This window comes from Mustelus asterias, chromosome 14 (assembly GCF_964213995.1).
Source record: "Mustelus asterias chromosome 14, sMusAst1.hap1.1, whole genome shotgun sequence".
NCBI lineage: Eukaryota > Metazoa > Chordata > Chondrichthyes > Carcharhiniformes > Triakidae > Mustelus > Mustelus asterias.
In genome coordinates this window covers 90,553,250-90,565,277 of record NC_135814.1, presented here as the reverse complement: position 1 = coordinate 90,565,277, position 12,028 = coordinate 90,553,250, and the positions used below count along the sequence as shown (strand labels likewise).

At 41.0% G+C, this 12,028-nt stretch overlaps 1 protein-coding gene across 1 annotated transcript in view; it reads left to right on the top strand.

Annotated features, from left to right (window-relative positions):
* The window catches only part of rbm44 (RNA binding motif protein 44), a 98,033-nt gene that overhangs the window by 32,897 nt on the left and 53,108 nt on the right, over positions 1 to 12,028 (top strand). Inside the window, exon 5 of the mRNA XM_078227728.1 lies at positions 8,996 to 9,082. Coding sequence (XP_078083854.1) covers positions 8,996 to 9,082 — 87 coding nt within the window. The remainder of the gene's footprint in view (positions 1 to 8,995; positions 9,083 to 12,028) is intronic.

Sequence of the window (12,028 nt, the reverse complement as noted above, 5' to 3'; positions counted from 1 at the left end):
AAGTGCACCAGCGGCTCTTCGGTGCTTGTCAAATTGACCATTGTGTTGTTTGTGTATGGCATAAGGAAAGCAGTACTGGCAATCTCAATTCACGCACACACTTTCCAGCATGAATCATGGGTTTGTGAACAGAAGCAGGAAACATCAGGGAAGTCCTCTGGTGTTTTTTAATATCATGCTTTGTCCCTGTTGATCCTGTCTCCTTTTTCATCTTCTATCCAGTTCTGCTCAATTGTACTGACCTCTCAAGTATATCTTAAGGCTGTATTGTGCAAAGCAACATGTGAAATTGAGGAAATGTACAAAAGAAAAAAGGAGCAACTCAATTGGCTAGTGTCTTTTTGTATAATTTCCTAAGTGATTAGGGAAGCAACAATATACATCTTGAAGAACTTCAACTCTGTTGTTGAACTGGAGTCTCAAGTTCAAACATTGCAGGGCATCAGGGAGGAGAGAGTTACTTGAAGATCAGCAAGCAGTCGTACTACTTAGGCTGGGTGATGATTTAGATCTGGTTAGTGGTCAGGAACAGGTGGGTGTGACTAAGTTAGGCAAGTAAGGGATCCCAGGTACAGTGCTGGAGGAGCCTTTTCCCTAGGTTCTTGCTGCCTGTGTGAATGAGCGAACTGTCCATGGTGCCATGGTATGAGAAGCCATTTGGGTGGAGGGGGTGAAAAGGAATGTGGTAGTGGTATAAGACAGTCTAGTCAAGAAAGATACTGTTCTTTGCAGCCACGACTAGGCGTTTCAATGGTTATGTTGCCTCCCTGATGCCAGCTTTAAGATGGTCTCCTTAGAGCTGGAGAGGACCTTGGAGTGGGGACAGAGGAATCAATTGTCATGGTCAGATGAATGTCAATGACATAAGGACTAAGGAAGAGATTTTCCTGAGGAAGTATGAACAATGGGTGGCTAAATTTAAAAACTAGAACCACAAAGGTAATCTTTAGATTACGAGCTGAACCACGAGCAAATTTAAATAGGGTACATAAGAGCAGAGAGTTCAATGTGTGGTTCAGAGATTGACGTGGGAGAGATTAGCTTCATTTCAAGAATCATTGGCACCAGTACTGGGGAGAGAGGGAGCTGCGCTGTTGGGATGGTCTTTCCCTTGAATTATGCTTGTACCAGCAGGCAAACCATGCAGCTAGGGCTGTAGAGGGCTCTCACAGAAATAGATCCTCGAGGTAAAAGTATAACATGGAAGAATTTCACATTGTTTGAAATTTGTGCCTTAAACTTGTATGAAGACAATTTTGAGATGGTGGATAAACAGTGGCGGACAATTAAGGAGATAGTTCAGTATACTGCATTGAGATATGGATGCACCGTGTATGGCTAACTAAGGAACAAAGGATGCTGTCAATTGAAAGAAAAGACTTGCTGTGAAGATCAGTGGTAAGCCAGAAGATGTGTGGAAAATATTTCAAACCTGCAAAAGATGATTAAAAATATAATAGAGGGAGAAATTAATGTGAGAATAATCTGGCAAGAAAGGAAACAGACAGAAAAGCTTCTACAAGTATATAAAAAGGAAAAGTGTCACCAAATTATGCATTAGTCCCTGAAAATGGAAGAGATTTTGAGCAAGTATTTAATATCCGTCTTCTGAGTAAAAGACACACAAAGCATCCCAAGGATAGTAGGAAATCAAGGAGCAAAAGGAAACAAGAAATTTAAAACAATTGCTGCAAATGGTGAAAAGGTACAACATAAATTAATGGGGCTAAAGGGCTGACATGTGCCCTGGACATGATGGCCTGAATCCAAGGATCTTCAAAGGGACCGCTGCGGACGTGCTAAATGCATTGGCTGTACTCTTCCAAAATTCCCCAGATTCTGGAAAGATCCCAGTAGATTGGAAAACTGCAAATGTAACACCTCTGTTCAAAAAAAAAGGTGGGATTCAGAAAGCAGGAAACTAAAGGCCAGTTTTCTTACCATCGAGCATCTGGGAAATGCTCGAATCCATTATTAAGGAAATAGTAGCAGGACATTTAGAAAATCATAATACAAACAACAGGAATCAGCATAGTCTTATGAAAGGGAAATGGTGTTTGACAATTTATTTGAATTCTGAGGATGTCACCAGCAGAATCGAGAAAGCATAACCAGATGCAGCATATTTGGATTTCTAAAAAGCTTTCAGTAAGATGTCAGATAAAACATTACGACACGAGCTCATGCTGTAGGGAGTAATATGTTAACATGGCTAGAGGATTGGCTAACTAAGAAAAAACAGAATGGGGATGAACGAGTCACTTTAGATTGGCTCACCATAACTCATGGGGTGCCATTGGAACCAATGCTGTGGCCTCAAAGTGTTTATGTACTATATTAATCGCTTAGATGAAGGGACAAAGTGTGTTGTCGTCAAACTTGCTGAAGATAGGTTGGAAAGAAAGTTTTGGGGAGGATGCAGAGTTTGCAAAGGAATTTAGATAAGTTACGCTAGTGGGCAAAAATTCTGCAAATGGAGTATGATGTAGGAAAATTAATGTATAGAATAGAAGAGCAGAATATTACTTGAATGGAGATACCACGGAGTGCTGTGGTACAGGGGGATGGGGATTGTAGGAGTCCTCGTAGATAAGTCATGCAGATGCAGCAAGTATTTGGGTATGCAGATTGGATGTTGGCCTTTATTGCAAGGGGGATAGAGTATAAAAATAGGGAAGTCTTGCTGCAGTTGTATAGGGCATTTGTGAGACTGCACAGAGGGTACTGCATACAAATTTCATAGAAATAAGCCACTTGGACCATTGTATCTCCTTGCTTTTGGTCTGCTTATTTAAGGAGGGATATACTTGATTTGATTTATTATTGTCACATGTATTAGTATACAGTGAAAAGTATTGTTTCTTGTACGCTATACTGACAAAGCATACTGTTCATAGAGAAGGAAATGAGAGAGTGAGAATGTAGTGTTACAGTCACAGCTAGGGTTTAGAGAAAGATCAACTTAGTGCGAGGAGGTCCATTCAAAAGTCTGATGGCTGCAGGGAAGAAGCTGTTCTCGAGTCAGTTGGTACATGTCCTCAGACTATATTTTTCCCGACGGATGAAGGTGGAAGAGAGTATGTCCAGGGTGTGTGGGGTCCTTGATTATGCTGGCTGCTTTTCCGAGGCAGCGAGAAGTGTAGACCGAGTCAATGGATGGGAGACTGGTTTGCGTGATGGACTGGGCTTCGTTCGTGACCCTTTGTAGTTTTTTGTGGTCTTGGACTGAGCAGGTGTCATACCAAACTGTGATAGAACCATTCTGACTATTCCAAATGCCCTTTTAGTAAGGATTATATTATTTTTTCTACCATTGACGTGAAGCTGATCGGCTTATCAATTCTCCAGAGATGTTCTACCCCTGTTCTTAAATATTGAAATGACATTGGTGGGGCAAGGTATTAGAAATTACCAAGGCTGGTGCCTCTGTAATTTCTAATTTATAACCATGGCTTAGGTGAGGGGATTGAATGTAATATACTAAAGTTTTCTGATGATACAAAGTATAACCTGGAGACACATGAAGTTACTCAATTGGATCGGGAAAAAGCAGCAAATGTTTTGAATGGTGAGAGGCTGGGAAATTATGATATTCAGAGAGAACTGGGTATCCTCGTACACAAATCAGTTATCATGCAGGTATAACAAGCAATTAGGAAAGCAAATGGTATGTTAACATTTGTTACCAAGAGATTGGCAGATAATGAAGTTGTTTTACTGCCATTATACAGACCCTTGGTGAAATGACACCTTGTGTACAGTGTACAGTTTTGGTCTTACCCAAGGAAGGATATATTTGCCTTTGGAAGGAGTGCAACGAAGATTCACCAAGATGGTTCCTGGGGTAAGGAGATTGTCCTATGAGGAGAGATTGAGTCGATTCAGCCTACATTTCTTAGATATAAGATGAACTCAGGATGAGTATGTGGGACTGGGATATTATAGCAATTACTGAAACATGGCTACGGGAGGGACAGGACTGGCAGCTCAATGTTCCAGGGTACAGATGCTATAGGAAAGTTAGAACTGGGGGTAAGAGAGAAATGGAGTTGCACTTTTGATTAGGGAAAACATCATGGCAGTACTGAGAAGGGGTATATCCGAGGGTTCGGGCACTGAGTCTATATGGGTAGAACTGAGAAATAAGAAGGGGGAAATCACTTTGATAAGGTTGTACTATAGGCCCCCAAATAGTCTGAGAAATTGAGGAGCAAATATGTAAGGAGATAAAAATAAAAATAGGGTGGTAATAGTAGGGGATTTTAACTTTCCCAACATTGACTGGGGCAGCCATAGTATTAGAGAGTTGGATGGAGAGAAATGTACTGTGTATTCAGGAGGAATTTCTCATTCAGTATGTGGATGGCCTGACTAGAGGGGGGGGCAAAACTTGACCTCTTGGGAAATGAGGAAGGACAGGTGACAGAAGTGTTAGTGACGGATCACTTTGGGACCAGTGACCATAATTCTATTAGTTTTAAGTTAGCAATGGAGAATGATAGGTCTGGCCCAAAAGTTAAAATTCTAAATTGGGGCAAGGCCAATTATGATGGTATCGGGCAGGCCTTTCATCAAAAGTTAATTGGGGAAGTCTGTGGGAAGGCAAAGGGTCATCTGGTAAGTGGGAGGCTTTTAAAAGTGTGTTAACCAGGATTCGGGTAAGCACATTCCCCTTAGTGAAGGGCAAGGCTGGTAGAAGTAGGGAACTCAGGATATTGAGGCCCTGGTCAAGAAGAAGAAGGAGGCACATGACATGCATAGGCAGCTGGGATCAAATGAATCCCTTGAAGAGTATAGGGGGTGGAGGAGTAGAGTTGAGAGAGAAATCAGGAGGGCAAAAAGGGGACACGAGATTGTTTTGGCAGATAAGGCAAAGGAGAATCCAAAAAGCTTCTACAAATACATAAAGGGCAAAAGAGTAACTAGGGAGAGAGTGGGGCCTCTTAAGGATCAACAAGGTCATCTATGTGCAGATCCACAAGAGATGGGTGAGATCCTAAATGAATATTTCTCAGTATTTACTGTTGAGAAAAGCATGGATGTTAGAGAACTTGGGGAAATAAATAGTGATGTCTTGAGGAGTGCACATATTACAGAGAAGGAGGTGCTGGAAGTCTTAAAGCGCATCAAGGTAGATAAATCCCTAGGATCTGATTAAGTGTATCCCAGGACATTGTGGGAGGCTAGGGAGCAAATTGTGGGTCCCCTAGCAGAAAAATTTGAATCATCGATAGTCACAGGTGAGGTGCCTGAAGATTGGAGGGTGGCAAATGTGCCTTTGTTTAAAAAGGGCTGCAGGGAAAAGCCTGGGAACTACAGGCCAGTGAGCCTCACATCTGTGGTGGGTAAGTTGTTGGAAGGTATTTTGAGAGACAGGATCTATAGGCATTTAGAGACGCAAGGACTGATTAGGGACAGTCAGCATGGCTTTGTGAGTGGAAAAATCATGTCTCTCAAATTTAATTGAGTTTTTTGAAGGGGTAACCAAGAAGGTAGATGAGGGCAGTGCAGTTGATGTCTACGTGGACTTTAGCAAGCCCCTTGACAAGGTACCACATGGTAGGTTGTTGCATAAGGTTAAATCTCACGGGATTCAGGGTGATGTAGCTAAATGGATACAAAATTGGCTTGATGACAGAAGCTAGTGGGTAGTTGTAGATGGTTGTTTTTCAAACTGGAGGCCTGTGACCAGCGGTGTGCCTCGGATCAGTGCCGGGTCCACTGTTATTTGTCATTTATATTAATGATTTGGATGAGAATATAGGGGGCATGGTTAGTAAGTTTGCAGATGACACCAAGATTGGTGGCATAGTGCAAAGTGAAGAAGGTTATCTCGGATTGTAATGATCAATTGGGCCAGTGGGCTGAGTTTAATTTGGATAAATGCGAGGTGATGCATTTTGGCAGATTGAACCAGGGCAGGACTTACTCAGTTAATAGGGTGTTGGGGAGAGTTACAGAGCAAAGAGATCTAGGGGTACAGGTTCATAGCTCCTTGAAAATTGAGTCACAGGTGGACAGAATGGTGAAGAAGGCATTCAGCATGCTTGGTTTCATTGGTCGGAATACAGGAGTTGGGACATCTTGTTGAAGTTGTACAAGACATTGGTAAGGCTACACTTGGAATACTGTGTTCAGTTCTGGTCACCCTATTATAGAAAGGATGTTATTAAACTAGAAAGAATGCAGAAAAGATTTACTAGGATGCTACTGGGCCTTGATGGTTTGAGTTACAAGGAGAGGCTGGATAGACTGGGAATTTTTACTCTGGAGCGTGCAAGGTTGAGGGGTGATCTTATAGAGGTCTATAAAATAATGAGGCGCATAGATCAGCTAGATGGTCGATATCTTTTCCCAAAGGTAGGGGAGTCTAAAACTAGAGGGCATAGGTTTAAGGGGAGAGATACAAAAGTGTCCAGAGGGGCAATTTTTTCAGAGGGTGGTGAGTGTCTGGAACAAGCTGCCAGGGTGGTAGAGGCGGGTACAATTTTGTCTTTTAAAAAGCATTTAGACAGTCACATAGGTAAGATGGGTATAGAGGGTTATGGGCCAAATGCGGGCAATTGGGACTAGCTTAGGGGTTTTTTTAAAAAAAGGATGGCATGGACAAGTTGGGCCAAAGGGCCTGTTTCCATGCTGTAAAGCTCTGACTATAAGAATGAAAAGTGATTTAATTGAAGCATGTAAGACAGAATTTTCTGGATGGTGGGGTTTCTTGCTCTGCTGCATGGAATTGGAGGGCATGCGTCTCCACCAATTGTAACAGCCCAATTAATGCTCTTCCACTCCAAGAACCATTAGTTGGCTAGAGACAGAACTTCCGCCCAATGCAATGTGGAAGGGGGACCTTGAGGGAGGCCTCCCACCCTTTCCCGCCTGAGACCCAAATAGGGTAACCTACAGGACTTGACCCTGTCGCTGAATTCTTCCTGCTTGGTTTCAAAATTGAGACCGGGCAGGTAGCGATAATTTGCCCAATAGTTGTCCACTTGGGACAGGGGAAGATAAGCCACCCTAGTCCTTCCTCATCCCATGTAAAATTGCATACAGATAGTGAGTGGGTGGGAGGGTGGCCTGAAGGAATTCTAAAGATCCTTGTCCACCTGCAAACCCAGCGGCAGGGGTTGATAAAATTCTGTCCATGAAGCTTGTGATGAACTTGACAAGGTAGATGGTGGGAGGATGTTTCCACTGGCTGTGGAGTTTAGAACTAGAGTTCACGGTCTTAGAAGAAGGAATTAGCTACTGAGATGAGGGAAACTTCATTCAAAGAGTTGTGGACCTTTAAAATTCTATACCCATGGAGCTGTGGATATTTGTTTGCTCAGTGTATTCAAGGAAGAGTTGAACAGATTTTTGGATACTTGGAGGATCTGCAGGTAACTTGGAAACCCATAAAATATTTGCAGTCAGATTTGGTTTTGCGATAATCCCCATGACTTCCATGGTGCATCTCTAATTGATCTCCCTGTGAGGCTCGTTGAATACAAGTTCCCTTGGTAACAGATGGCTTTATTTTGTGTTTAACAATAAATACCATTCCTTTCCAGTTGGGCTTCTTGAGTTATAACAGGTTTCTTTATTGCAACAGTTCTTCTTTAAATGCATGATTTCCAGTCATTCTTTCACCAAGGACTAAACAGAATCAGAAAGTCTCACTCTCGGAAAAGATTGCATAAAGCTGTCCATGTGTAAAAATAGGCCTCGGAGTAAAAGTAGAGATTTTGTCAAGAATCTGGCTTTGTCAGTATGAAATACAAAACATTAAATAGATATGAGAAGTTTAATTGGAAACTGTTTTCACTGAGTTAATGCAGTTTTACTTCTGATGGGTTCAATATTATTTGAGAAATAAACACACCATTCCCTTAAAATCTGCCTGTTATAATTTTGGTATCTAATATCGAAGAAAACATCTTTACAACTGCCAACCTTCCTCAGTGACAAAGTCCTTGTTTAGGATTCCACTTTCATAGCAACACCTTTACTGCTCCATCCTTTATATGTCTCTGCACTGTCATGCCCATCAAGTTATGTTGTGTAGAAATTCTGGAAGCTATAGACAGTTATCAATGTCATCTGTAGAGTCAACACTGGTGTTCACCTAACATCTTTCTGAATCTTTTTCATTCAAGCTGAGTGAATCTTCATTTTTAGCACAGAATAGTTTTCAAATAAGTTGTAGCAAATGTCCTTTCATTTTGCCATACTTAACCAATCCCATTGCCTTATCCATCCCTCCCATGCCATTCCTATCTGACCAGAAATTAAACCCACCAACAGATGCACCCCTTAAACTGACTAATCAAAACAGTCCGGACAGACAACAACTGACTATAATTATATGATGTAGCCGAGGTAGAAGATCAGCCATGATCTTAGAGAATGGCAGATGCAAGGGACAAAATATCCTATTCTTATTTCTCATGTTCTTATGTACATCTCTAATTCTGTAAAACTGCTGCATAGGTAAAATCCAGACTCCACGTTTTTAGCTTGTTGACTCATTGGCTTATCTGTAACACCTGATACCTCCTCTTGTATTATTCCTTCAATCATCTGCGATCCACCAGTCTTAAAATAATCACAAACTTGCCAAATAAGATTACAATATTACAGCAATCATATTTGTATAACCTTGTTTCTTCACTGTTTTGGGAGGAAGAATTGATTGACTGTTGGCTGATTAATTGAGCTAATAATGTTCAACCAGTTGATCAAGGCAGATGTATACATTAAAGAACATTGGTTCTGAGCAGGACATCTCATTAATTGCTCAGCTAGTCTCTAGTAGAATGCTGACAAGATTCTTTCACCAAGAACTTGAGGAAGGATTTTGTCCAAAATAATTTTTTGCCTCATTTGGGTGTTAACTAAATTGCTTTGCGTTTCTAGTCTTTCCTGTTGTACTTCAGGTTATCAGCATTCAATTATTTTTCTTTCTTTTTGTGATCATCCTCTTGGCTAAGATTTAATGTATCTTTCTTTTGAACAGGTTGCCATTTTTGGAAGTTGGTACCGACTATGGCACAGCTGTGTCATCTGCTTTGCAAGAACTTAAAACTAACTATCAGAATACAAGGCAAAAAGTCTTGGAAGGATTGTCTTTGGACAGTCTCCCTTTTTTGTCTGTTGAGTTAAAAGGACTCTCATGTACTGTATTTGTTCCTGCTATGGTAAGAATCAGTAATTGATTGTATATTTAGCCAGGACAATGTGTAAATGATCTAAGTAACTCTGACATTTTTGGATTAACCAGATGTCTAACATGACTGAAAACCGCAATCAATTTTTAAAATCTTCAGATCAATATTTACACGTAAAATTTCTGTTTGCTTGATGGCGAGTGCAAACCCTTTCCTCTCAGAATGCATTTCACTTAAGTTCAGATAACTTAAATGCATATATCTTGGTGAAGTAAGGGAGCATCAACCTTTTAATTGAGGTGAGAAATGTGAACAAAGCTGGAATAGAAGCATCAGTAACATGCTGAATTTTAGGTGGAAAATGTTAACTCTTTGTATTGTTTTGGATAGCAGCTGTAACATTTTATTTTTTCTTATTTCAGTTGGGAGAACAACAGCCACTGTCTCAATATCAAAACAATTCAAGTTATAGGTAAAAAAATACTGAAAATGTACTTGCGTTTTGGCTAGTTTTTCAATATATCAGCCACCTTTAGCTGAATTTTAACCATTATAATTTTATTCTTTACTCATTTACTTCCATTTTCTCCAGCAGACACTGACTCAGTGATGCATAATCCAGAAGCACTTGCTGTCCTCTGGCACCCTGTCCAAGCAGTCATTTTTTTTGTACCATATTAGATATTGAGAATTGGAAGACAATTCTAAACCCAAGCCAGATTCCATTCACGTAGTATGAGTTGCTAAACCATGATCAATAAATGTTGAGGACATTTGTCTGCATTGCTATCCTCATTGGCAGTCCACTAATTCAGTACAGATCTGGAGTTAAACCTGGGATCTTCTGAGTTGATATGGATGGTTACTATAAATATATTTGGGACATTTTGGTAGACAAGTTGCTTTTCCCATATGGGAGAGAAAGCAGTGAGAGAAAGTGTAGGGCTATTGAAGAAAAATACAAATTAGACTATAATGGATAATGAGGAAAAGGCAGTATCCAGTTTCACAATACAGGAAGAGGGCAAGGACAAAAATACAGGGGAGCCTAAATGTTAAGGAAAGAGCTTAATACAAATGAAAATAAAAAATGCAATGGAGAAAATAAGGCCGCTTAAGATAAACAAATGTCCAGAACCTGATAGTTTCCCCTGAGGGTTGTGAAATTCCAGATGCATTTGTCATAATTTTCCAAAGCTGTCTAGATTTGGGAGTTATATCTTTGAATTGGGAAATTATGAATGTCCTTCTATTGTTGAATAGAATGATGATTCTATTCTATGATTTAAGACAGAAGAGATGGAGAAACCAAGAGACTACAGACCTGCCAGTTTAACATTGGTTAAAGTGTAATTACTGGCACTTATTATCAAAGTCTAAATGAGAGGGTACTTGGACAGGAATCAGCTGGTCAAAGAGAGTCAGCATGAGTATGTGAAGGGTGAAATTTGTGAATGTCGGTTTTTTTGAGGAAACCACGAAGTTGAGAGAGAAGACGTTGGGTCTGTGTCCCAACGTCATCACGCACTCGTGCAGTATTTTGGTCGGCAGGTGCGCATGAAAGTTGGAAGCGCACCCACCAGCGAGCTAATAGGCAATTTAGCCCATTAAGGGGCCAATTAAATGTAATTTTACCTGGCCCAAATGCTTTTACGGTTGGCAAGTGGGCTGATTAGCCAGGTGACCTTTAGGTTTTAGCTTCAACCCCAATCCAGGGTGGGATGAACTAAAATTTAAAAAGGTGTCTGGGGACTGATGTGTGTGTTTGAATGTGCTGCCGAGACACTCAGTTTTTCCATTGCAATTTTTTTTTTACAGGTGTGCAGCTCCCTGAGACAACTCCGCAGCTGTACACTGAGAGAGCACGTTAGCCCTCACCCTCCCACTTCTCGGTGCCCACCTTCCCTGGCAACACTGAGCCTTTCCTTGCGCGTGTTTCATGCTGCTTACCTATTAGTTAGGCTGCTACATGAAATCGCATTCTGGGTCTGTTCACGACCCGAAGCACATTAAATGCTGCTTCCAGCCCCGCCAAGTATGCACGCCTAATGGACAAAATATTCAGGCCATTGAGTGAGTGGATAACGTTGTGGCAGATAAGAGTTCAGTGCAATGAAGTGCAAGTTTCCCCACTTTGTATCATAGAATACCTAAAGTGCAGTAGGAGGCCATTCAGCCCATCGAGCCTGCACCAACAATAATCCCACCAGGCCCTATCCTCATAATCCCACGTAATTACCTTGCTAATCCCCTGACACTACAGGTCAATCTTACCTGCACATCTTTGGAATGTGTGAATCAAAGAAAAGCAAATCAGAATACTTTAATGGTGAGATTTAAACATTTGTGTAAGGAGTAAAGTGATTTGTGTTTCCAAATACACAAATCATTAAAAACTTGTTCACAGGTGCAAAGACTAATATGAGAGGCTCGTGGAAGCTTGACCATTTTCTCAAAGTTGGAACATAAAGGGAATTGAATGTGGAGCCTTGGCCAGTCCCATAAATGAAGCGCTACCAAAAAATGACTATGCTAAATCAGCTGAAATATTCAAAACGTATTGACATGATTTCATTAGTTAAAGGTTACAAGAGGATCAGGTAAAATAAATAGACTTAAAGTACAGCTCAGGTGGGCATAGATGCAGGGTCTAAGGAGGCACAAGAAAAAGGGCTCAACTTGACCAGTAGTAGCAGATATATTCCCACACCTCAGAATCCTCTGAGCCATTGAAGATTCATGGGCAGAGTCATGAGAATGGCTCATTCATCTCGTGTGCCATCATAACTCAGGATTGCATGATCTCTTCCATTAAGAATGTGGCCAGCCTCATGGAAAGTCATATGGAATAGATGTATGCCCCACATTCTGTACCTTTGGCT